The following is a 26,549-nucleotide window of genomic DNA, read 5'->3' as shown; positions in this document are numbered from 1 at the left end:
AAACCCACCCCCCGGCCCCCGCCCTCCCAGCCTACCAGTCCCACCCGCTGCCGTACTCCACCGCCACCGACGCCGGAATGAAGGGCGTGCCCGCCGACACCGCGGCGCCCCAGGTGCCGGCGACCAAGATCGCCATGCCGGCTTCCGCGGCGGGCGGCGCGGAGGCGGCGCTCCTGGGCAAGGGGCGGTACAAGGTCTGGGCATTGGCCGCCATCGCGCTGCTCGCGCTCTGGTCCATGTCCGCCGCCTCCGTCTCCCTGCGCTGGTCCTCCTCGGGCGACCTCGCCGCCTTCTCCGGGGACCTGGACGTACCGCTCGGCGGCGACCTCGACTCCCTCGTACGTACCCCACCTTCTACTTTACCCGCTGTCCTGTGCCTCAGGGATTCTGAGATTCATATCCTGCCTGCCGATTTTCTGTGTGGTTTGTACCTGTGCGTAAACGTGCGTGTCACCAACTATGTGTGATGGGATTTATCTCCTATTAGCAGGACTTCGTATTAAAATCTCTAGGAGGGCATGGTTCCTTTCTTCCTCCCCTTTAGGAACTGGAATGATATGGCCATATGGGGACAAAAGTTGGGGGAAACTGAACAATTTCTGTGGCCTATAGGTAGTCCTGCCAGATTCAGGTTTTTTCAGGTCAATGTCAGGGGAATCGTGCAACTCCTTTACCTTATTTAAGTTTGCTTGTTAGACCATCGGTGAGAAAACGCAGGTCAAACAATGTATCTACAAATAGTATCAGCAAAGTTGCGTAGGTACCACGCACTTATCCACAGATGTTACTATTTTACCCATTTGTCATAACATCTTAAGACGAGCAGGATAGGATCAGCAAAGTCTTCAAATCTCGGCTCAAACTGCACGGTTACCAATTTCCCTTGGTGGGTTGTGGAAGGGCCAAATCCTGGAATGCAAACAATACTGAACCCACTAAATTCAAATTTCGTACTTTTTCTGAATTCATAAAATCAAAACTGCCTGTCAGAATACCCATTACAAGTGTCAACCAAAGTGTCCAGGATTACCAGAAAAATTAGAATTTATAATCGTCCGTTGAACTAGGTTACTAGTCAACATGGGAGCACCACAGAAGACTGAGTTCATCCTACTAATACGCAGGTGGTTTACCATGTTTAAAACTTAAAATCATGGGCGTGGCAGCCATTTGTATAGATAAGGCATGTGGATTATTCTTATGTTTTGTTTGTATCTTAGAAAGCAAGATTCTGTTACTTTATATGATTTTCCGATAACAAGTAGTATCTCATTTCCTAATTGTTAAATCATGGTTCATCATCATCTTATCTATTAGTAGCATAAATTGCAAAGCACATACTTCAGTTCTGTATTTCCATGCATGGATAAGCAGCTTGTGTTTGCCTTATAATTTGACCAGGAGATGGAGGAGAGGGAGAAATTAGTGGGTCGAATGTGGGACATGTACACACGCATCAGTGATGAGGTACGGCTTCCACAGTTCTGGCAGGAGGCGTTTGAGGCTGCATATGAGGAACTTGCTGGTGATGATACGCAGGTCCGTGATGCAGCTGTTGCTGAGATTGCCCGAATGTCAGCTCACAAACTTGAGCTTGAGCAGACAGTGAATGAGAATGAGGTATGCCCGATAAGCTCTGGCTCATCACAATTGCCTCCAAATTCATTCTGGTTTCTTAATTTTGCGAGACTGCCATTTTTTCACCATGTCATTTCATCCCACTTTGACATTAGTATTGTTCTGAAGCCTAGGCATGCTAATTTATCCCATTTTAGATCAATAGTTTGAATCCAATACAAAGCCTATCAACACAGTTTGCAGTTTATATTTTTCATCCAGATGCCTTTTAGCTAGAACATTCAGGGATTGTAGGTTTCAGCTAATGGACAGGGCTCAGGAGAATTCACAATTGTCCAATGGAACATAATGACCAATGGAACTGATGACATAGAACGTAAAATCCACAATTGTCCAAACCAACACATTGTTGAAATGGCAGTACATAGTATGGTACTTCGACAGTAATGCAGGAAAGTTGCTTAGCTGCAAATAGTTTCTCTTCTTTCACATAAATTATTTTAGTACGGTGCTGTCAGCATTTTTGGTGAAACTGATATCATGCGCTGTTAGCTTGCATGTTGTCTTGTACGCTTGGTTTGCTATGGTACAATCTAACCAGCCTACCTAATCAAGTATCTTAGTAAAACATGCAAATATGAAATGCTCAGTTTACAACAGAATATGGATAGCTTGCAATGAATGACTCTAGGTCCTTAACTGATCTGGTTCTATTCTTGTAACTGAACAATCGTGTAATATCTAGATTGCTTAGAAACGTCAAAACTACTTATAAAAAAACAGAAACATTGATGCTAGTTTCCCAAAATATAGGGTGTATGTAATGATTTTCTTCAGGAATTTTCTTATCTCCGGTCACCTTGTGCAGGAAGAGAATGCAGCAAGCAACAGAGGTGGTAGGTCAATGGGGAAGTAGTAGTTTCGCAAATATCTGCGGCCTGAGAACCTGAAGATCTCTTGCTGACAAAGAACCCAAAGACCTGAAATTTGGGGTTTAGACGTGGTTGATAGTTATAATGGTTGTTCACTGGGTCTGCACCAGGTACGGTGAAAAGGGTGTATTTCTGGCACTGTGTTACGTTAGTTAGTCGCACTTATGTTTTATGCCAGATAGGGCAAAAGGCTTGTCATTGCTGATTTGCTGTAAAGTAACCTTCCACAGTGAAGATGTTCCCATATTCTCAGGCTCCCTTGGCCACGGCTTATGTGACTTGCTTCTATAATTCTGTTTGTGTTCATTGATTGTTGGATCGTTCGGAGACAAAGGTTTCTTCAGAAACAATTTTCAGTGTCAAAAGGTTAAAGAATGCAGTTCGCTCCAATTAGCCCCGATGCTGGCACAGGGAAATATCATCGAGATTGAACGAGATTATTAGGGACTTGATGTAATGACATCCACAGATCCACTTGTTGGAGGCTGATGGCCAGCAACCGGACCATGAGTTCCTGATACGTGTAATGGTTAAGAGTTCCGTTCAGATCAGTGCAGCAGCAGCTAGGCCGTGGAACACGACACGGCTTGCGCCCGAGTGGTGTGGACGGGAGAGAATCCTCGAGCCCAACCAAGTTCATTGGCTCTGGCCTCCGGGCAGACAGACGCCGAGGAGATGGTTGCTGGCCCAGCCCCAGTCCGCACGGAAGAGACGTGAGGTCCATGTGAGGCTGTGCTGGAGCTTGCCGATGGTGCCCTCTCGGGAGGCTGCGCTGGAGTGCGGAGCGCTTGCCGTCGGAGAGAGAAGGTACTAGGCTACTAGCGCCATCGTGCCGGCGCGGTGGTCGGTGGATGCCGCCGTCGTGACTCATGAACGGTCGGAAAGGCAAGGTGAGCACGTGGTGCTCCTTGTGGGCAAAGCAGCGAGGCGGCGCTAGGGCTTGAGCCGTCGAAATCGGAAACAGAGAACGATCCGTGCAGCTAGTGTTGGAATCACTCCCTCTCTAGGTGGTGTTTATCGCAAACACCACGCTCTCTCTCTCTCTCTCTGATGAATACGCACACCGTAGGAACAAAAGAAACAAGTAGAGTTGGTTGGCTCTGGCACATCCGGCCTCACCGTTTTCTCATTATATAAACTGAAGTACATGTAAATGGATAACAACCGGCCAGTCCACTTGGCCGAGACTCACGCCACATCTCGGTACATGCGGAACGTGCAAGTAGTAGCCATGCAAGAGCCCAGTCACCAGGTCCTATTCTCTTGCCAAAAAATCTCTTCGTGGCTTTGACCCCGGCTGAAGATCTTCACGGACTTCCACACGTTTACATGCACAACGAGCTCCTAATCTCACGTATATTCTATACAATTCACACACCATGCACTTGCCGTATCACACAGCATGGCCTCACGCCTAACTAGCATGTCTACTGTCTAGTGATTCAAGACATCAACTAGCACATATCACACGTTCAGCTGAGTGCTTGATCTACCAAAACCTGCAGTTCTACCATGTATAGAACACACGCATATTTATTTCTACATGCAAACTAACAAAGTAAACATGCAATGTTCTAATGACAAGATTAAATCTAACAGCTAAGGCTGTTTCCAGCGGCGGCGCGCTAGGGAGTACACAACCGGTAGCTCGAGGACGGAGTGTTTAAGCCGGAACGCGCTCGAGCAGAACGTATGGCGGCGGGGCTGGCCGCCGGCGGCGACCCTATGTCGGCACCCTAAATAATTGCAGAAAGTTCTCTGAATTGGATCGCGATCCAAATATTAACAGTTAAATTTCTAAAATTTACAAAGAGATCTCTAGTTTGGATCGTGATTACTGATGATCGCGATCCAAATATTTATAGTTAAGCCCCTGAACTCTATAAATATCTCCCTAGTTTGGATCACGATCAGGATATTTTCAAATAGATCCCTAGTTTGGATGGGGTTCCTGCTCCCGCCGTCCCGCGCCACTTCGTCGCCGGCTACCGCCGCCCTTTCCACGATCTGTCCCAGCCGCAAGCGCGAGAGCCCATTACGGTCAGAGCAGGCACTGCAACTAGCTCCACGACCCGGCTGAGCCCCGCAGCAAGAAGACAAGAAGTGGAGGAGGCGACGCCGATCGGCCGAATCGAGACGAGCGAACAGTCTCGCCATGGAAGCTCACGCTGGCCGGCTTGGCCGTAGCAAGCAAGCCCGCCTTCTCGTCTTCCCGGACCGCGGCGATTCGTCATCCATGGTGCTGTTCCAGACGGCGGAGGAATGGATGAACAGCTTTTTGGAGCTTCGCCCGCCCCCATTCAGATGGCGCTGCAGGTCGCGCTCCCAGAGCCGGACGGAGGGATGCAGCCGGCAACAAGGACAGGCAAGACAATAGCCAGTTCCTCTTCGTCCGCCGCGCTCTCGTGATTGCTGTTGACCTGAGGAGGAGGAAGCTGGAAGGAGTGGCCAAGCTTGACAGCGAAAAGAACACCAGTTTGGCAGTTTCATAGGTTGCTACCTTGCCAGTGGGATTTGCAGACATTTCTCCATGTAACTATAGAAATTAGTTATCAAGGGAGTGTGCATGTGAGACCATGTGAAATAGCACAGATCTTGTGCTTATTGCCTAAGAGGAAAAATGAAGCTTGAACTTTGTTGAATACAAATGGCGCATTCAGTGCAGGTGACTATATATTCTACTGGAGAATAGCGAAGTACTGTTGTAAAAAGTAGATGCATATGCATAATACCACATCTTTCACTTTCGTTTACTGGTTTATTAAGTGTATCGAGATGTCCACCAGTGTCATGGATTGCAAATACTATTGGCAGAGAAAGAGTATACGGAGTTCGGCTGTTGCTAGGCACAGCTTATGTGTAGGATTGGTAAATCTCTGAATAAAGTATACAGACAGTAACATTCTATTACCTTTTTCCGAGCAAAATGTTCTATTACTTGGTTATATATCTTGATCATCACATCTTGTGCCTTTGGACCCATCGTGGATGTGGTAACCGGGGGAAGTTTGGGCATTGGTCTTAGGGCAGCAATACGTGTGTGTTTGCTTAAACTTTTTACCATGATCAAATAAATGCAATGGATTCATCCAATTTCACCCATTTGGTCAGACATTCAGATTGCTTGATTCAGTTGTTTGATAGGATGAATTGAACGGATTCATTCATTCATCAACCCCATCCCTTTCCAGTACATGCTTGGGCCTGCAGACCTCTTGGGAGCTCCTTTGGATGGGTTTTTCTTTTTCCTCTCCACATTTGAGGTTAGGTGTTTTTCAGTTTATGAAAGGATCTTTAGCCTAGTGGTAGGAGTACCTGAGTAAAATCTAGCAGGTCCGGGTTTAAATCCTCGCAAGAGCGAATTTACGGGGTTGCCAAAAAACCGGGGTAAGGGGAGTTTCTAGACCAGGAGAAAGTGGGCTTATTCTGGCGTATTATCTGGGCCATCTCTACTTTCTTTTTCACATGGGCCTTTTAGTGCTGCATTGTGTGATTTGATGACCGTTGGACAGAGTCCCAGGCTCCGCGCGTCCATCCCAATAAGCGCACAAACCCGGCAAGCACCAGCAGATAAAAAGAAAACAGCAGAGTAATAAACAGGCTAACCGCACGTCTAGGAAGCAGGAAGCTGATACTAGCACGAGTACACGTAATAAACTGGTTCCATTAGCACGAAAAAAGAAGAAGAAAAACTGGTTCCATTAGGCACAGTTCTAATCCAAAGCATGTATGGAGATAAAGAAGCAAGAACAGTAAGAAATTCAACCAAAACCCATACCAACACTGGCTACTTTTTTTTTGAATAAAACAATACTGATACTGACTACTGAGGTTCGGATGCCGAAAGAGATGGATGTCCACCTACTCGCAATCTGCAGCGCAGGATACCCATGCATGCAGCTCAGTCCTCAAATTACAGGCATTGCGCGCGCGAAACGTCAGATTGCTTCCATGGATGCAAGACAAGGAGATCAGCATGGACGACGGATCATGCGTCGCCCATGTTGAGCCTGGGCAGCGCCGCCAAGCTGGAGTGGTAGCCGAACACGGTGCCCAGGCCGTCGTGAACCTCCCTCCCGGTGAGCTCCACCGCGGCCGCCGTCGCCCCGGTGCCCCTGTCGTAGCGCACCAGCGCGCGGCGCACCACGTCCTGCTTCCTCGCGACCCCGTCGACGAGGCGCGTGGCCTTGTACCCGTGCCGCAGCGCCAGGCCGACCGCCTCCTCCCCGCCGGCCTCCATCCCAGCGGGCACCACCGACCACATGAAGCACCGCTCCGGGGCCACCACGCCGGAGATCGCGCGCCAGCTCCTCCAGTGCACAGTGTCCCACCGCGCCGCCGCGCCCGCGCCGCCGTAGCTGGCGAGCTCCCACAGCCCCAGCCCGGCGTTGGTGGCGCACGCCAGCCGGAGCCGGCCGCTCCACGCGCCGAGGTCCATGTTGCCCCCGCCCGAGGCGCACGGCGGCGGCGGCAGCGTGCCGCAGAGCTCGCGCGCGACGTCGTGCCAGACGATGTTCCCCCGGTTGGTGAGCCAGTGCAAGCGCCCGCCGGCGTACGCCGGCTTCGGCTGGAGCGCCTCGAACAGCGCGAGGCGCACCGTGCCCCGCCGCGCCCGCCACCCGGACCCGGCCGCCCGGGATGAGAACCAGAAGAACCGGCACGTCTGCAGGCCCTGCGTGGCTGCCAAGATCATGTCGTAGCCCCGCTCCGCCGTCGCCGGGTCGTACGCGAGCCCGGCCACGCCCCGCGGGCAGCCGTACTTGATCAAGTGGAAGCTGCGCGTCGCCGGGTTACAGACGAAGAAGACGAGCCGGCGGCTCTCGCTGTGCACCGCCGTCAGGCAGAGGAGGCCGCCGGTGCACGCGCAGAGCTCGAGCTGCTGGTAGGCGCCGCCGGCGGTCAGGAACGAGAGGCTGGGGTCCGGCGGCGCGACGGAGGCGGCGGACCCACCGGGGGCGAGGACCTTGAACAGGCCGTTGTGGAAGCGCGCGAGCGCGGCGGAGGCCACCGAGGGGTTCTGCGCCTGCAGTGCGGCGAAGGCGGCGTTGCCGAGGATGAGGTCACACCACGCCTTGCTGACGGTGGCGAAGCGCGCGAGCGACCGGACGGGGAGGCGGGGCAGGATGCTGCCGCAGACGAGGTCCTCGGGGAGCTGCGCTGGCGGCCGCGGCGGCGGCGACATCCTCTGATCGCCCGAATCCATGCCGCGCTGGAAGAATTTGGCGCTCGACGAGAGGAACGGGGTATACATAGGGACAAAGCCTGCCGAGCTGTATAGTACGCGCGTTGTGTCACGTTTTCTTCCCGTTTCGGTGGCGGGTTACAGGAAAAGGAATGGAAAGCAAACCCGACTCGGCTTCATTTCAAAATTTTGACAGTTTTTGATAAAAGGTTTTGCTGTGCTTTAGCATTTCCACTGCTTTTTCGACCGTTGGTAAGAATTGACCGAATCCTTTTAACCTCAGTCGGAGAATTTAAGGAGGTAGCTTTTGGTCGGTGGGATGAGATTAAATAGGGTGGAGTATCTCTACCGTTGATCGAGGAGCGGCAGGATGAAGCCGTTCCTCAAGAGAATATTCTATCATATACTAAGATGAGTCCATCCTAAAAAAAATAACTGAACAGGCCTGTCCCACTTAGACGGTGTCAGTGCCGCCGCCCCTTTCGTGCTTGCCGCAGATGGTTGCAAGGAAGGGTCGGATTCGGAAGCTGCTGGCGTCATCTGCACCCACTTTTCGATCATCGGTAAGAATTGACTAAACCTTTTTAACCTCAATCGGATTGTTTAAGGTAGCATTTGGTTGGTGGGATGCCGGTGCGATCTCCACCCACTTTTTCGACAGTGGGTAAGAATTGACTAAACCTTTTTAACTCTAGTTGAAGTGTTTAAGGTAATATTTGATTGGTGGAACGAGAGCGAATGGGATGGAGCGACTCCACTCTCGAAGGTGTTTGGTTGAGGAGCGGCAGGATAGAGCCGTTCCTCAAAAAAAATATTCTGTCAGATATTAGGATGAGATCATATCCCTAAAGAATAGCTGAACGTGCTCATCCCACTCGGACAGCGTAAGTGCCGCCGCCTCTTTCGTGCTTGCTGCAGAGTGCAGATGGTTGATATAAAGGTGGGATCCGCGAGCTGCCGGCGTGATAGCGTAGTGTGAGCATGCGGGCGGCGAGCGACACGGCCACGGGCGGGCGGAGAGCGGTCGCGGACCGGAGGCAATCGGCATGGCCAGGCTCCATGACAGAGCGAAGAGCTGCTGGCGTGGTCGGGTAGGGCGAGCAGGCAGGCGGTCGAGCTCCATGGCGGAGCGGAGAGCTTCGCGGCCAGGTCATGCGGGCCAGCGTAGAGCGGACCAGACAGGCTCCATTACGGGCGGGCAGGTGGCACGGGCGGTCGAGCTCCATGGCGGAGCGAGAGCTTCGCAGCCAGGTCATGCGGCCCAGCGTCGAGCGGACCAGACAGGCTCCATTACGGGCGGACGACGAGGGCTCCCATGGTTGGGAGGGAGGGGAGGAGATAGGGGAGAGATGTACGACTGATTGGTGGATCCCATATTTAACGGTATTCAACAGATGATTGTACTTTGGATCCCATTCCACCAAACACAAAACAAAGCTATTGCATCCCTCCAACTAAACGTATGAATGGAAATATCACGTCCCTAGCTCAAAACTAGAATAGAATCATCTACTCTAATTCGCTCGCCAACTAAACACTACTTAATACTAACTTTTACTTGACTAAGTTTCTTTTGGTAAAGAAGTTATTGTCGGAGCAAATTAGAATCTGGCATACAAGCTTCTGCACTTCTGTTCACGAAACTGTTAATGTTAGCAATAGTACACACCATCCAATTCAAATACATCACATTTTACGATTTCTGCCGCTCGAATTTTTAAACTTTCACCGCCCATCTACGAAAAATTACTACATAGGTTGACAGTATATGTAGGTTCACCTTAAAAAGTGCTTTGAAATATTTAATTGTGTTTCTTCGTTAGCATTTCCAAATCGTTGGCGTATAGTACAACCATTTTAAATTATTTTTAGTGACGTAGTTTTTTAAGTCAGAAAAATACTAGTTTTTATTAACAAAATTGGAACGGTATCTTTTATTCCTTATCTCTTTCAATGGGTCAAGGCAATTCTCTTTGCCCCTAAGCTTTTGATATAGAACCAAAACATTTTAGGATTGGGCTGAGCTTATACTTGGCATCGGCCCATGAGCCCAATGGAAGGCTCCATGTCTAGCGAAACGGGATTTATCGAAACTTTACGACCCAGTACTGATGTACTAAGCAATTCTACTTGAATTGGGCCACGGTTCGAAGCGGACTGACACCCCTAAAGCAAGAGTGCAAAGGGGTCATACAGGCTTCTGCAATTTTGTTCACAAACTGTTTGCAATATTAAGGGCACGTTTGCGCGGCTTGCGCCGGTAACAGGAGCTAGAGGAGCTATATTTTGCAGCTCTGCTAACTTTCACTGTTATTGTAAAAAAAGAGCTCAAGCTCTCAGTGGAGCTTCATGTGAAACTAGCGGTGGAGCCGTTTTGTATTTAGCATTTGGTAGAGCTTCACGTGAAGCTGTTGAGGAAGCCGCGCCAAACCGACTCTAAGGACCTGTTTTGTTTTGCACTCCGGCTCCAGCTAAAATGGCTCCAGCTGCTGCTTCTCTGATGAAGCGGTTTCTGTTTTAAAAAACGTTTGACAAAATAGATTCTATAGAATGATAAAAAGGTTAAATGTCCATTGTACCCTTACCTTTTTTTTGACTTGGTTTATATCAATGGGATCATAAACAAATTTTAATATATATCGATCAATCAAATAGCAGCACTAAAAATTAATCCATTTGGTATGTACAACTGACTTGTGGGGCTACTAGTCCATGGGCTCCTCCTATGCGCACACATCCATGATCCATGGTCAATCCTTATCCATACACCACGCAAGGCTGCAAAGTGCAGACCTGTTTCTATCTTCGTGATTGATTTCCTCCCTCTTTCTTCCTTATCCAGCCCTCATCTTTTTTCCCCACCACCCAGATTCACTTCATCGCCTGCCACCGTCCTGCTCTGCAGCGGCACCCAAGCCACCGAGCTGCTCCCCGCCGCCATCCCTGACGCGGCACCCCGCCACCTCCCTCCGGCGTCTTTCACCGCGGCAGTGGGCCGACGCTGCGCGCTCCACAGCCGGCGCTGCCCAGCCGTGCGTGTGCTGCCGTGCACGGCGGTTCTTCCCACCGTTCGCTGCATCGCATCGTCGAGCACCGCATGCGCGGGGTATTTTTGCCAAGAATGACGCGAGTTGGAGACGAAGCCGCGGGGAGCCACATTTTTTGGCTCTGGCTCCGTCTCTTGGCTCCTCTCAGCGGGTTTTGTGGGGCTTTGGTGTTGGAGCTGTTTTGAGGACATCCTTGTGGCCGGGCTTCACCTGAAGCCGGTGGTGAAACCGGCGAGGGAGCCCTGCCAAAGGGGGCCCAAGCCATGAACCCATGCTAGTGCTCTATACTCCGTCTGATTTAAAACACATTTTGTTTTAGGATTCCTGCCACTCGGACTCTTTTAACTTTCACCACCGATATCTAAAAAATTTCATAGGCTGACAATGTACGATAGATGTTACTAGATTCACCTCGAAAAGTACTTTTGAAATATTTAATCGTGTTTCTTTAGAAGGCTATATTTCCAAACCGTTGGAGCACATTACATCCATTTTTTCAGAAAAAAAATTGGACGAATTTTTTAAAATCAGAACAATAATATTTTTTATTAAATCAATCGGAACTGTATCACTGTATGTTTTATTCCTCTCCCCTTTCACCGGGTCAAGGCAAATTAACGGTTTTCTCATCGCCCCTAAGCATTTGATATAAAACCAAAAAAGATTGGGCTGAATTTATGCTTGGCGTCAGCCCACCAGCCCAGTGGAAGGCTTGTGTGATGGGCTGATGGCGTATGGCTCCGTGTCTGGATAAACTGGATTCTTTTTATCGAAACCTTACAACCTTGCCTCGAGAAGTCGAGTTGATCTCTTTACCTGGAGAAATAACCCTTTTGCTGCTTTGCATCAGAAACACAACCCCCAAAGCAATTTGGCACAAATTCTCTTCAAGTCTATAATTAATCTAAGAGCTTCCAAACTGTGCAGAACTGCAGAACAATCCCATGTCTCTTTCCCTCACATCAGGTGTCCCATATCATGACAACGGCGATGACGGCCACGCCGAGCACCACGGCGAGCCACCTGCCGACCGGCGTGTCCACGGCGACGGGCCTCCGGGGCTTGTAGCCCTTGGAGAGCAGGTGGTTGATGGAGACGTAGACGAAGATGCCCGTGGCCAGGCCCATGGAGACGGCGAAGATCCAGTCGGCCACCCGGCCCTGCGTGGTGGCGTCGATGACGATGCCGATGCCGACGCCGATGGGGCTGGAGATGGCGAACGCGAAGGCGTAGGCGAAGCAGGAGAGGAGCGGGCGGTTCGGGAGCATCCGGAGCAGCGCGATGCCCATGGCGATCGCCGCGAAGATCTTGTGCAGGCTGATGGTCCACAGCGCCTTCCACGCGTCAGCCTTCGTTTCTGCACAGTTGATCAGTTTTGGCAAGTCAATGGTCAATGGTCAATGCTCCGTAATAACCGCGAAGTTGCATCCAAGAATTGGAGATGTTAAGCTAATGAAACCTCAGAATTGTTTACAGATTTTCATAGAATTGATATTTTTGTTTAAACGGATTTAGATGGGTTCTGAAATGCTAAGAAAGAACGCTTGAAATTCATTCAGAATCAGATGAAATCGAAATCTTGAGAGAACTGCTGAAGGACAGGTTAGGAAGAGAGATTCAGAGCATCTATCTGGATGGGCATCTAAATACCAAGACCGGAACAAGTAAAAGTATGCATGACAATGACTGAACTGAAACATCGCGTGAACAAATATCAGGAAAGAAATGCAAAAACGACATTTTTGGACGAACGATCAACCTATTATTCCGGCTGTACTCAATTTGTAGGCTCCTTTAGCTTGGACCGAATAGCTAGACACTAACCCAACTTTGACAAAAGATCAGTGGAGAATTCTACCTGTTCTTTATCACAACTATGGCATCAGGTAGCTAAGAACTAACAGATGTTCAGTCTAAGACTTCAGATTCAGTATGCCATCCTTCCATGCATCGCATTCGCATTTGTACCTGTCGTTGATAATCCATTCTTCTACTCGGACTAAACTAAGCTCGACAACTTTTGCCCGTCAAAATGATAGAAACATCTAGCAATGACTCATAAGTCGAGCAAAGACTGCGTCATCTGAAGCTGGAAGCAGCGAACAAAGCAGGGAAGCATCCATATACCCCTATCTCCATCCAACTTGGCCTTACCAGCAACTCCGATCGCGATGCCTTCGAAGACGGAGTGAAAGCATAGGGCGGCGATGAGCAGAACGCTATCTCCGAGGGTGCTCGCGTTGCGCAGCATTGATGCAACCGAGTGGTCAGATCCGTGTGCGACCTGCACGGCACCGCAAATCAAGCGATGAGATCATAAGGCTCTATAGAGTGTAGACTGACTGGCTTTCAGTTCTATTTTGTTGGGGGAAATTGAGCAGCGGGTATTGGCATGGTCAGACTTGGTCAAAGATCGAATTTAGAAACTGAAGTTAGTAGTGCTAGTAACTTACAGCTGGCTGTGGCTCAGAGCTGGTGCCATTTGTGGTGCTCACCTTGCCCTCCTCAAGGCCTGAACGAGAAAATAGTAAAAGAAGAAGTGAATCATAGACATCTGAGAATAGTAAGCATCGACTGAATACAGTTCATGCAGAAACAAAATTTCCTTATGGAGGAAACCTGACAGCCAATGCACAGCCAATCTTCTCTGAATGATAGCTGACTGTTCAGATTCTCGATATATATAGATAGATGTTCTCATTTCGTGTACGCATTTTGATTCCCCCACATAATTGAATCGGATAGCTCCCGTGACACCCAATTTTGTTCGTTTCGGTCAAGCCCAACTGAATCTCCCCTTAATCATTCCCAGAACATGTCAATTATTTGAAAGAAAAAGAAGAACAAATAGAATGTCAAGAACAGGATTGCTGCATACTGCAGAAAACCTGAACTTGCACCCCGTCTTGTATGTGTTGGTGCAATCAGAGTGATCATTAGCAGCCAAACCGCCCCAGAAAACCACTGCAAAAGCCAACCATTTTCACTAGACGTTGGCAATTGGATTAGCCCCCACTAATCTGAATTTGCAGTCTGTACTGGACTAGTGCCAAACTAACAATTACCACCAAGCTGGCAGCAGCAAAAAGTGAAGAAGAGTGCATTAAAACCCAACCCCAGCCGCCAGCTTCATGGCAGGCGAACAGCACACCCCGCCACTGTCAAAAGCAGAGCATTTCCACGGACCCGACCCGTGACTCGCTGCAGTTACTGACCTGCACCGTCGCCGCCGCCGCCGCCGCCCCGGGAGCCAGGGGCGGTTCGGCCCCGCGAGACGACGTGGGAGATGACGACGTCGGCGAGCGTGGTGACGACGTACCCGGCGCAGGCGAGCATGAACGCCCAGGGGTAGCCGCTGTCGGGGAGCAGGTCCCCGAACGTCTCGTCGGCGTCGCTGAGGAAGTGCATGAGCGCCGTGCCGAGGAAGACCCCGCCCGCGAACTGCGTGCCCAGCGCGAGGAACGCCTCGTTCCAGCGCATGAAGTAGGGGGACACCCCGCCGAGCAGCGTGCCCGCGAACACCACCGCCAGGCACCACAGCTTGGCCGCCACCAGCCCCCGCGCGCGCAGGTCGGGCTCCGGGGAGCCGGCGCCGGCGCCATCCGCGTCCGCGTCCGCGTCCGCGCCGCCGCCGTGCGCCCACGCGGTGGTCGCGGCGAGGGAGAGGCAGAGGAGGAGGTGGAGGTGGAGGTGGTGGTGCCGGGCGTTGGTGCCGCGGGCCATGGCGTGGCGTGGCGTGGGAAGGGGTTGTGGTGGGTCTTGGCCGGACCGGGAAATGGTAGGGGGCGCGGGGGCGGGGCGGATTTATTGGTAGGGTACGAGGCGGCGGGCCGGAGGCTCGGAGTTGGAAGTGGCTGACGTGTGGGGCCGCGGTAGTTTGTACGACAGCGGGGATGGGGTCCTCGTACGAGCAGAGCAACCCCCGGGGGAAGGTGAGAAAACTGCAGGGCGTGCCGCGGCCGTAGTACAGACAGGGACGGGTGGGTTTGGGTTTGGAAAGTCCGTTACGGCCGCGTCTGGCCCGGCCCCGACGACGCGGCGACGACTTGCCTTGCCTCTGCCTGCCTGCCTGCCTACCGGGCCATTTTTTTTTCCTCCCAGCTGTTTTGTGAATTGTGATAGCTAGCGTAGCCATGAATGATCGATGATAGCTAGCACTGGCACGCCCTTCGGATCTCCTGCTACGCCCATACCGGACGGCCAGCTTACTCAGGCTAATTTGCTGCCCTGGGCTGGAAGACCACACGCGGGTTTCGTCGCTTGGCCCGGCCCTTTCTGCATGCTACTCGACCTCCCTTCGCTGTTCGACGACACCTTCCTGCTGCTACTATGCCCATGCATGGCATGGTGGCCAGCTACTACATGGAAGCACAGAGCAGCACCGGGACTAGGGCCGGGCACATCCAACCTTAACACTAATCGGCATAGTTGGTTAACCCTACAAGTATGAGGATCTCATCAAGAGAAAAAGAAACTGAAAAATGGAAGAAATATAGCATGGGTATATCGAACTGACGTTTACGCAAAGTCTACACTTGATTTGGACCTCTCGTTGCGCATTCCAAATGAAAAGGAAATGTTTTGGTTGGTACTTGGTAGCGTAGAGAACGCATGGCAGCTAGGAGCCTGCGCGACAAGTCGGCCTTCTCTTGCCACACGCACTTTTCTCGCTTGGATGCACGTCCCTTTCTCAGCTCCTAGCTTCTTGTATCAATAACCCAGCGCAGAAAACGAACTATATTCTAACCACGTAGTACAATATCCGAATATCAAATACAATAACGTGCCGGCTCAACACATGTACAGTTCATCCCATTTCATAATACATATCGTTTAGGATACTGATATGGTCTACAGGGTAGCCCGTCATCCAATAATCTACAAAAATCTTGTAGAAGTACTTTTGTTTTCTGCTGGAATCTAGCAGCATTAACCTAATAGGTATTTCTGTGAAAAAAGTTGACCTGTAAAAATGTAACAACGCATATTTTGAATCGGATGGAATATGTATGAGTACAGACTATGTGTCCACCGTTTCAACTTAGTTTTCCGCAGGTGGAGGGGGGCCTCCAGCCCCTCCCCCTGCAGCCTGGAAACTCCATTGGAGGAGGAGGAGGAGGAGGAGGAGAAGAAAGGAAGAAGAAGAAAGAGATGAAAAAAGATGAATGCAGAAGAAAAGGAAGAGGAGAGAGAGCCCCCAAGCACCCAAACTGCATCCGCCTCTAGTTTTCCGGACATCCATACGATCCATCCAACGACATATATAAATTCATAATTAACAACGACATGGCTACGGGTTACGGTATTGTTGTCAGATCAGTGGATCAATCAACGACGCTAGATCCTGGAGGGTCGACGATGCCGACGGGTCATTGCCAACAACAAAAAAAAAAAGAGCCCGCTTGGTTCTCTTACTATATATCCTACAAATAAACACAATACTCGTATTATCTCGCAAATCCAAGGATGGGCCTTGTAATGGGTCAAAGCGAAACTTGCACGACCCAACACGTAGCGTTAGGCAAGTCCGCAAATGCAACCAGAAAAAATTTTGTCTCCCATTTCAATTTTATAGTGGGTTTAAACTTTTTTTATGCACCCTCCTCTTCTGTCTCTCAATCTCATCTTTTTTTCCCCACCGCATGGGTCACGGATGGCATTTTCGTCCAGTATCTGTGGCCCATGAACCACGTGACAAATTTCAGCCCATGTACACCTTGACTGTTGACCCGTCCATGGGCCATGGTCTCATGTGTCATCCGATCACTTCTCAAAATTTCCAAAATCATTTTGTTAGTCCTGATTTTTTTCCATTTTTTTCAGAATCAAATCCGATGACGACCTTACCTTCTTCATTTCAACTCGAATTCCGGCGTCTCTCTCTCTCTCTCCATCCGAAATCAAGTCTTATGTGTCCATTATAGTTTGGTAGTTGCCATAAGAACGTCAACATCCCCGCACCTGGTCGACTGAACAGGAGTAGATACCCTATGAATAGCAAGGAGAAGAAGAATTAGCAATTGTGCCAACTAGCCATGTGCCCTAATGAACTCAGCCTATTTCACTCCGTTCTCATACTCATTCAGCAGGAGTGGCTGTGGCAGCGTGTAGCGTGCAAAAAAATTTCGAGTTGGAGCCGCATTTGATTATTTGAGATAAGGTGATATGGATTCGGATGACCGAAATGGGTATTTGTTTATATTCAGGTTTCTCGATGTTCAAATTATAAAATGTAAGGTGATATTGCGGTAGGAATATTTCTTATGGAATTAGATGCATGAAGTGGAGTGAGTCATTTCTTTCAATTGGTTTCTACGTTGCAGATATTAGGGCTGTTTGGATGCCTGCCTTATGCGCCACACCGCGCCTAAGGTGCGGCGGCCAAATTGGCCGCCACACCTGTGGCGCGAAATGTGTGGCGTGGCGTGGCGTGTTAGGCAGGCATCCAAACAGCCCTAATTATCTGCTGACATTAAAAAATTTCTTTTTTTAAGTCGGGAGAACAACGGGAAAAAACACACAGGGGTAAAACTGGCATACCACCCACAGATTCCAAATTCCAGTTCCTTCCCAGTCCTCTCAGTCCGCATCATCTCTTTGTTCTCCTTCCCTCGCCGCTCGACAAATCGCCGCAGCCGCTCTCCTCCTCCGGATTCCGTGGCCGGCGGCGCCTAACCGCACACCTCCACCTCCTTCCCGCCGCCGCCGCCGCAATCCCTTGAATTTGCGGACCTCGGGCTCTCGCGCCCATCCGCGCCCGGAGTTCGATGTCCGTTCGCGCCCGATGGATCCGCACCGCCTGACCGGCCCCGCCGCATCCGACGCCGACGATGCCGACGACTGGGGTAACGCTCATAAACCTCTCCGTCCCGCGCGGCCCACTGTCCCCATGTTTTTTTTTCCTTTTCTGCCTCGGTTTGGTTCCCCTTTGTAGCAACGGCTTGAATTTCTCTAGGGTACGCAGATGATGAACGAGCTTTCTGTGGGGGGGGGGGGGGTGAATAGACGTTATGAGCGTGATGTAATTTTAGCTGCGTTTGCGGATATGTGGACTTCAGGCAAATCAAAGTACCATCCGTAGCAGAATCTGCAGTAAGAGACATAGAGATCTGTTGTGATGATAGCCTCACTCAAGGGTAGGCAGTTAAGCGCACTTAGGTTTGTATTGGCGTGTTGCTAGAAGAAACAGTTGTATCCATTGCAGGGGATTAAGGGCTCCGCTGCTGGAGTCTAGACAGTCAACCTGGCTGGAAAAACAAATTCTGAATTTGGGCTAGCCTATCACACGTTTTGCTAGGTAGGACAGAGCAAATTATATGGATAAGAAATTGGTTTTTGAGCTTTGCTATGTTTAGCGAACAATAGCTAGAACAAAGTTTACCACCATCATAGAGAGCTCAGACATTTGCCGTTAGCCCATTACTGTATTACGGTCCAAGTACCTCCTCTAGGCTCCTCGAGCTAGCAACGTAAAAGAATATTCAGTTTTACTAATTGCTCTTGAATACATACTAATTTTTTTTTATCATCAGTATAACTCAAAAACTTGCTTGTTGAAATATCGTAGTTGATTTTGGAACCGAAAAACTCTTTGAAGGTATATGTTTACACCATACCACTGTGTCAAACAGAAAAAAAAGCAAGCAGATAGTGTTCTTGTAGCACCAAGGTTTGTGTTTTGTAGCTTATCCATTCAAGCAATGCTAGTGATTGTCAGAAAAATGCTCACAGGTTCTGTATTAAAATCAATCAAGGTCCAATGGTAATGTTAAAAAACCGAAAGTTTCAGGTGTCTCAAGTGATCTTACATTTTTTTAATCTCTTTGAACATGTGAAATGACCAAATTATTTATACGCATCACTACAGTGCAGATTTTCTTTCCTACGGTTTTCCGCTCACCTTGTAGTACTGTTTGATATTATGTAAGATCTGATCCGCTTGACAGGATGGACATTTGTATGCTGTGGGTTGAAACAGGAGAAGGTGACTACAGTGCACTAAGAGTTGCGTGATACGCGTGGTTATCGAGTTATCACCTAAGCATAACCTAGGTGTTGAGTCATAGCCATAGCTGTTCCTCACCTTACCTTCATATGGCGATTGCCATTTGGGTAACTCGTCATTGTGGCATCTAAATTGGCAATGTGGGTACTATTTGGAGAGTTTTCTGAAGAATGTGCAGAGGGGAGGAGAAGAGCTGGGTAAAAGGAATATTGATGAAATTTTGTGTATTGTGCCTGATCCATGTCCTTAGGGAAGTTAAGCATTAATGATATTGCAAAAGCAGAGCTGTGATTCAAAGCATGCTCAGGGCGCTTTCGTTACCTGTCTTTGATATTGCCTTCTAATTTGGCTAAGTTGTAGAAACTGTTTGCCATAGGGACATAGATTTGTCACGTGTGAAGAGGGCACATGATATCTCCCATGGCAGTTGGCATACATCCTGTGGCTGGATTCTGCAAGTACTTGGCTTTTTCCTGGTGGATCAGTGAAGTTAGGTTCTGTTACTATTACTTCGTGGTTTATTTCTTTGCACGCTGTCTTGGCCCACATTGATGATTTGGTTCCTCAAGTTTGACTGGTGACCCGAATTGCGCTGGTTTGTATGGGTTGGATGCCAGTATTTTTTTGATGGGTGATAGGGATGGCATGTGAGTGTTAGTTCTTACACATCGATGTGATGGTCCAGTAAGTCGAATGGTAGGCCAAAGGAGTCCCACTTTATGTGTCCTTCGTTTGCACCTGCCATGAGTTGTGGCCTCGGAAGGCCTATGCAGGGATGATAATGAGGAATTTAGAAAGCATATTTTAGAGGATATTGAGTTACTATGCCTAAAAATATAGAACCATAGGGTGGAAGTGTTCTCCGCTTTCTGATTTCTGTATCTCCTATCCTATCCACATGAGCTTTTGTTGCTCCAGTATTCTTTTAATCTGGTATGCTTGCTAGATCTGTTTTTAGTTAGATATGATGTTCTTCTGCTGATTTGACCATATAAGTTACTCCCTCCGTTCCAAATTATAGGCCATTTTGGCTTTTCTAGATTTGTAGTCTTTGCTACGTATCTAGATAACACTATGTCTAAATACGTCGTAGAAACTATGTATCTGGAAAAGTCAAAACCCTACAATTTGGAACGGAGGGAGTATTTAGTTTCTGTGTATTATCTGTGTAAACTTTATCATTTAGTTTTCTCTGTAGATGCATCTGCACTCACATATTTTTGTGCTTTATTCCTGCTATTTGACCACATTTCTGACAATAATAGGAAATTGTTAGTCAATTTATCCTTTTCCTAGAACTTAAGTGTTGGTTTGTTTTCTAAAAATCATATTCTCACTCTCACATGCTGCGAGTTATATGTCACAGATAATGATGACTTTGTGATCCCAAGTTTGAGTGTTGAAGAATCCGATCTTGGTGACTGGGAGGCTTCACGGGCTTCTGATCCTCAACCACCTCCAAAGGTCCTTTTTTCTAATCATTCCATTTTTCTGGGTCCCTTTAAGAAAGCAAAACATCAGGGTATCTTCATTTCTTTGTTGCATGAATGAGGGCCAACTAGCTGTATGACACTCTTGTGACTGTGTTTCAAGAAACATGCTTGCATACCACAGGACAGCAAACTTGCATTGGTTGCTTCACATGGTTGATGATCATTGCCCATGCATATCTATCTTCCTAACTTTATGTTGATGCTTATTTTTGCTGCAGTCCACCAAGGATACAGAGAACATATATCTTGGACCACACGGTGCACCGCCATCTCGTGGGAAGAAGCCAGAGGACACTTCGGCTACAACCGGGTACCGCGACAAGAACAGCAAGGCGAGGGAAGCTGATCAGAAGGCATTTGGAAGTGGCCGTAACGGCAGAGGAGGAGGAAACGCTGGGGACTTCCACCGCCACAATGGCGCCAACCATGCCAAGGACCCCTTCAAGAGAGCCGCTTGACCTCGTGCCCCGTTCCTAGTGATACCTATCTCCTGCTAGCAGTTTGGCTGAGTGAAAGCCTGGTGATTTATCAGTGTACTGGAAAAATTCTTTGCCCTATTATCTTGGAGCTGCAGGTATGTACTATCTGTACGCTGCTCCGGAACAGTGTGTTTGCTTTGAATGGAAACTTTGTGTTCCTTTGCCAGCATTGCCAACCTGCGCCGTTCCACTGTTGTGGGTATTGTTGGTCGGGGTCAACTAGGGTGAAAAATGGATTAACCCTCGCGGGAGACAGGTGGTTGAGGCGTTGCTTTGCAGGCTTGTGCCCATTGCCTCCGTCCAATACTCCATGATTGCGGCGCCTCTTGGTCTCTAGTCCAAGCGTCAGCATGTCTTGTTATCACCAGCTGCTTCTGCTGCCCAGATCTTTTCGTTATCTGGACCCTGATTGCTGGTCACGCGCCGCACGGCGCATGAATATGCTCCTTCGAGCGTCAGTACAAAGGCGTCAAATAAAGCTGCTGTTAGGTCGGTGTGGTGCCCGAGCTGCAAGCTTCCCCACGTACTGCGTCGTGCAGCTGCGCTCGTCCTCGTATCCTTGCGCCGTGCGACGCGCGTCCTCGCTGATGGTAAAGTCTCGCAGGCAACGGACGGGTGCTTTTGGGCACACTGTCCTTTTGACGCCAAGGGAAGGCCCGGCGGGGGGATCCTGATCCGAGTGTGCAGGGTTATCCAGCAGTATCGGTCCCAGATTGCGCTTCCCGGGGCTTGTCGGTGCGGGTCCGTCCGGAACTCCCCCCCTTTCCCGCCGCAGCCGAGAGCGAAGGCGCACCAGCAAGCACATCAAATCGACCGATACACATCACGTCCGGGAGCAGCGGACCATCGATCAATCGGTCGGCAATCATGCGTGACAGTGGTAAGAATGGTGGTCCGTGACGGTACTACACCAAGCAAGCAGCACACAAGCCGGGATAGGGGCCGAAGCCAACAGCCCCCACGACGACGCGCACCGAAAGCCACGGGAGAGTAAGAAAGTGCCTCAGCTCGCTTCTATCTTCTTCCCCTTTCTTTGGTTTGTTTCTTGTCGCCGTCTCCACGGTTAGTTCTAGATCACTTTCCCCGTAGCTTTAGCTTAGCTCTGCAGGAGGAGATGATAGCAACCGACAACTACAACCTCTGGATCGGAACGGGAAACCGGGCGGGCCTAGCTAACCAGACGATTTGTTGCACGTTGCTATGCTAGCGCTCCGGTCGGTCAGTGCCCACTCCACTAGCCTGGGCCAGCCAGCAGGGGTTTCCTACTCAAAGCTATCCAACCATGGCAAGCACTGCCTAATTCCCGGGCACCAGTGGCGCGCCCATTCAACCGTCGACACAGCATCGTGGGGGTAGCTTAGCTTGCTGCATTATTTGCCCATCACCGAAGGTTCCTCATAGTACTCTCTTCGACTCTTTTGACCTTTTTTGTTTCCTTTTTGCTCACTTAATCCGTTGCATACTGTAACTGCCCCGAGCGAGTGAGTGAGCTGGTGAAGCCGCTCAACAGTTCGCGAGCTCGATCTCCTACCGTGTAGCAGCAAGCCAGCAATCATCGAGCCGCTTGCTTGGATACCCGCAACCCAGCTCCGGTAACTGACGCGTGTTACCGTGTAATTTTTAATGTTTCTTTTATACATAAAAAAAGCAAACCTTACCGCGGAATCCTGTAGTATTCCAGAGCAGATTTGGTTAAGCAGCTCCGATGGCTGTACCGGTGGAAAGCAGGGGGGCCGCAGGCGGGTGGGTTAAGGCGGGGCGGGCCCACGTGTCGGCCGAAGTTTGGTGATTATGGTTGCCGAGAGCACTCGAGAGCGTCACGCTGCCAGCCTGCCGTGCCAGGTTAATCGCCCCTGCTGGCGTCTCAACAAAAGCGGGCTGCGCTGAGCTGAGTGCTGAGGCGCTCCACTCAGTCCCTTGCTTGCCCACCAGCCTCCTCCTCCCTTATCTCTTCCTCCCGGGTGGACCGACTCCTCTGCACCTGCAGCAAAGGTGGCAAAGCCAGCTTCAGGCATCCTGCATCTCCATAGCAGCACAAGGTAAGCAAAGCAACTCTCTCTCTCTCTCTCTCTCTCTCTCTCTCTCTCTCTCTCTGATTTCATCAGTCCAAAGGTTAGCCCACGTTTATGCCGCACAAGCTTTCTGTTCCTCTCAAAGATCACGTTTCAATTCTTAGCTGTCAGGAAGGCAACTTATTGCTAGCAATCTAGCATTATTCCATCCACACAACATGGAGCTCTAGCAAACTCCTATGCCGTTCATCTCTCACCGCTCGATCGCTGCCGTGCCAGAGCAGAAATTAGACGAAGAAGAAGCAAGAATTTACGCGTCTATTCCGAACCTTGGTAGACTTCACCTTGCTGCTCACATTTCGAACCTGACCACGCCATGAATCTGTTCCGAGACGCCGAGATCGTTCGTTCGTTGTCGGCATCACGCTAACAAACTCCCGGTGGGATCATGCATAGCTTTCGAGTTTCGAGTGCGCTCCCCTCCCGCACACTACTCAAGTACCACGCGTGAAGTAGACAACAAGCAACATGCGATTCCTTTTTTTGCCCTTTGCCGTTTTCCCTTTTTAGTTTTTACAGAGTGGACCAGCCGCCTAACTGTTGTACATCCAGGGACATTTTGGGAAACAGGGAGTAGCTTGCAGCACACTCTGCCTTAAGCAATTAGCTAGGATGTCATGTTACTATGATCACCGCAACGGCTCCTCTGCTTCTCGGGGAAAAGATTCTTCTTTGATCTTTTGCTACATTTGTATGAGATTGAGATCCCAGAATTTGCATCCAGATGTCGACGGTGGTCATGAGGGTGGATCTCGAGTGCGAGAAGTGCTACAAGAAGATTAGGAAGGTCCTCTGCAAGGTCCAAGGTCTGTTTGATTTGCTCGCAAATTCTCTACCACAAATCTCTGCTCTGCTCCAAGCAATCCATGATGGTGAGCTGATGATCATCCGTGCCTCGCTCTGCTCACCCGCAGACAAAGTGAGCATCAGGACCATCACCTACGACGAGAAGAGCAACACGGTGACGGTGTCCGGGCCCTTCGACGGCGAGGAGGTCGCGGACCGGCTCACCTCCGACGCCGGCAAGGTCATCACCGACATACACGTCGTCGGGTCCGGGCTCGGAGGCGGAGGGAAGCAGAAGCACGCCGCCGCCGCCAACGCCAAGGCGCCCAAGCCCGGGAAGGCCAACGGCCACGGGCACGGGCACGCGCAGGGACATGGCCATGGCGGGCACGGCGGTGGAGGCCACGGCGGCGGGGGCGGCGGCAAGCCGGAGAAGAAGCACGTCAAGTTCGACGACGACGACGACATGGACGACGACTTCGACTTCGACTTCGACATGGGCAAGAAGCCGGCGGCCGGCGGGCACGCGCACCACGGGCACGGCCACGGCCACGGCCACGGCGGCGGCAAGCCGAAGATCGTGACCACCAACACCCCCGTGGCGGCGCGGCTGGAGGCGCCCCGCACCGGGCCCCCGATGTCGATGGCCGCGGCGCCGCCCGTGCGGATGCCGGGGATGATGGCGCCGATGATGCCGCAGCAGCCGCAGGCGACGGCCGTGCCGTCCATCTGGCCGCCCGCCCCCGAGTGGGGCTACAGCACGCAGCCTTACGGCAGCTACAGCGGCCCGCCGGCCGGAGGGTACTACGGCGGGCCCGCGCCCGCGGCGTACGGCCACGCCGCGTACGGGCCGTCGCCGTACGGCTACGGCAGGAGCCCCTACGGGCAGCAGTACTACGAGGAAGAGCCCAGCGCCGGGTGCAGCGTCATGTGATCAGCTCGCCGCGCCTCACCCCCGTGGTCTCAGGTCTCATCGCCCATGGCCGGCCGCGGCCGGGCAAGGAAGCCTTTCGATTTCGGAGATACAGTATATGAAAGGTCTGCAACCTCGTGATGTTTGTTGTTCATTGTAAAATCCCTACTAGTACATGTTAGCTAGGGTGTATATTTTTCACTTCCTTTTGCTTTGCTTCATGTGTTGGGGGCTTGGGGTATGTGAATACGTTCTCTTGTATCTTGTTCGTGCGTTTTGGAGAGATTAGAGTGGTTTTTACAACAGAGTGAGTAGGTGTGATTGTAGGATGAAGCGCACTCTCCAATGTAATTAAAGATGAACAACCGTATGCATGCATGCTACTCTTGCTGTCTCTGTCTCTGTTTCTATAATCTTTGTATTTATGATGTGATGGAGGAAAAGTTAGCCTGTGTATGCTGTGTGCATTCTGTACAACAGTGCAAGTGTCGTAGAGTCTTTGGGTGCTTGGTTTTCCGGGAAAGCCGCTTCAGAAAAAAGAATGCAACTTCCTGGAAAAATTCTGACGGCAACATCACAGCGGGTCTGCGCTTGCTCTGTTGCTTTTGGCCTCAGGATCGGGTGGGTTAGCGTCTTGGGAGATGGCCGGCCACGCCTATCACCATCCCATACCTCGTAGTGTACGAGTACTAGAGTAGTATGGAAAAGACGAATGCGACGACCCTACAAAAGGATGCTGGGCATTTAGCCGCGGCGGCGCCACGGATGGGGCAGGGCAAGCCGGGGCAACCCTGGTTAGGCTTCCCTGCTGCGCCTGGTCAGGTGTGCTCCGAGCAGCAGCAGCAGCAGCAGCAGCAACGGCTTAACGTTGAACTCTTTGCACCTTATTGAGGGACACGCAAAAAAGCACATCTAGCTTTTTAAATTTGTCTTGGGGTATGTAGTACATCAAATACGTTTACAGCGCCCCTAGCATGGCAGGGTATTATATTAGCTTAAAAATTCTTCGTTCGGATCTACTCGTGACCGCGATCACCCTAACGACGGTCAAGATCATGCCCTTGACATGAGGGTTCTAGTGCAGCAGTGCTAACGATGGAATCAGAGGGTGCCAGTAGGGGTCATATGCCCCTACCCCTGCTGAACTAAAAAGTTCAGAGGAAGTTAGTAACTTTAGATAACCGATGAAAAACTTACACAACATGACAGTTTGTACTAATTGATCGATGACGGTGGAAAATGGGTAGGCACATCAGGTCCCCAAACGTCTCTATAGATGCGAATGGGTGACCGGGGACTTGGGTGGACTTGGATTTCTTTAGATTTAGATGTTAATCGGATTTGCTTAGATTTGGGATATTATTGGACTCCACATTGAATTATCTATGTATATTAGCCTTCCATCAACATATCCAATTAAAATGGATTATTATTGTGCATGGTCGTCCTACCAGTTTGCATGAAATTAGGATTAGGCTCAGCGACTTTGAAGCAACCGATTCTATCCATTTTATAAAAAAATGTAGTGTGAACGTGGATTGAAATTTATGTATCGAACCTTTACATATGGTCTCACACATATGCATAGTATCTTTCCAACTTGCACAGAGTAGCTCCTAATGTAACATGGCAAATTAGTCTACAACAGTTGATAGACAATTTCTTTAGTGTAAAGATGAGGTTAAAGAGATAAAATGCCAAACTTCTGCTATAGGGCTCACATGTGCGAATATGAATATCAGCTTGCACAAAGCTGTCCTACTTTTTTTTTTTTACAGCGGCTCCCAGTTGTGTGTCTAGACGTTCAAGTCTTGCACTAGACTAGTTAAAACATCTATACCAACTTTTCCAGATGATTCTACGAAATTCTATGAACGCCAGGTTAATGGTTTAAATAACAAACTTCTATGGCGGTTAAACCATTTGCAACTCGGATGATTTGGTGAAAAATAGATTTATAGTGCGAACTCGAGGTTAAAGATTTAGACTCCGGTCTTGTGTGTCCCACTGGTGCGTCTAGGCCTGCCGAACTGCACATAGACACGTAGTACTAGCTCTTGGT

The 26,549-nt window shown here is 50.0% G+C and overlaps 4 protein-coding genes across 5 annotated transcripts; 3 read left to right on the top strand and 1 right to left on the bottom strand.

The window, feature by feature from the left end:
* Positions 1 to 21: 21 nt before the first annotated feature.
* LOC112876099 lies at positions 22 to 2,816 on the top strand. Of its 2 annotated transcripts, XM_025940141.1 has the most exons (4): positions 22 to 338; positions 1,402 to 1,467; positions 1,540 to 1,620; positions 2,447 to 2,816. In XM_025940141.1, exons 1-4 carry the CDS (start codon positions 78 to 80, stop codon positions 2,492 to 2,494), a joined length of 456 nt encoding a protein of 151 aa, XP_025795926.1. In that variant the 5' UTR covers positions 22 to 77; the 3' UTR covers positions 2,495 to 2,816. The 2 variants fall into 2 exon arrangements, with proteins under 2 accessions (XP_025795926.1, XP_025795925.1); XM_025940140.1 differs by having other exon boundaries at positions 1,402 to 1,620.
* Positions 2,817 to 11,474: 8,658 nt separating this feature from the next.
* Positions 11,475 to 14,498, bottom strand: LOC112876754 (zinc transporter 2-like). The gene is made up of 4 exons (XM_025940926.1): positions 13,955 to 14,498; positions 13,193 to 13,251; positions 12,894 to 13,023; positions 11,475 to 12,096 (listed from the first exon to the last, which is right to left on the bottom strand). Exons 1-4 carry the CDS (start codon positions 14,460 to 14,462, stop codon positions 11,702 to 11,704), a joined length of 1,092 nt encoding a protein of 363 aa, XP_025796711.1. The 5' UTR covers positions 14,463 to 14,498; the 3' UTR covers positions 11,475 to 11,701.
* Positions 14,499 to 17,320: 2,822 nt separating this feature from the next.
* On the top strand, positions 17,321 to 20,887 carry LOC112874813. The gene is made up of 3 exons (XM_025938358.1): positions 17,321 to 17,584; positions 20,111 to 20,208; positions 20,456 to 20,887. Exons 1-3 carry the CDS (start codon positions 17,524 to 17,526, stop codon positions 20,693 to 20,695), a joined length of 399 nt encoding a protein of 132 aa, XP_025794143.1. The 5' UTR covers positions 17,321 to 17,523; the 3' UTR covers positions 20,696 to 20,887.
* An 860-nt stretch (positions 20,888 to 21,747) lies between these two features.
* Positions 21,748 to 24,890, top strand: LOC112874812 (heavy metal-associated isoprenylated plant protein 34-like). The gene is made up of 4 exons (XM_025938357.1): positions 21,748 to 22,308; positions 22,390 to 22,755; positions 23,513 to 23,594; positions 23,703 to 24,890. Exons 3-4 carry the CDS (start codon positions 23,513 to 23,515, stop codon positions 24,506 to 24,508), a joined length of 888 nt encoding a protein of 295 aa, XP_025794142.1. The 5' UTR covers positions 21,748 to 22,308; positions 22,390 to 22,755; the 3' UTR covers positions 24,509 to 24,890.
* The last annotated feature ends 1,659 nt before the right edge of the window (positions 24,891 to 26,549 follow it).

The sequence above is a fragment of the Panicum hallii genome, chromosome 9 (assembly GCF_002211085.1).
Source record: "Panicum hallii strain FIL2 chromosome 9, PHallii_v3.1, whole genome shotgun sequence".
Lineage (NCBI taxonomy): Eukaryota > Viridiplantae > Streptophyta > Magnoliopsida > Poales > Poaceae > Panicum > Panicum hallii.
Note: the sequence above shows the minus strand (reverse complement) of the source record. Positions and strands in the feature narration are given on the sequence as shown.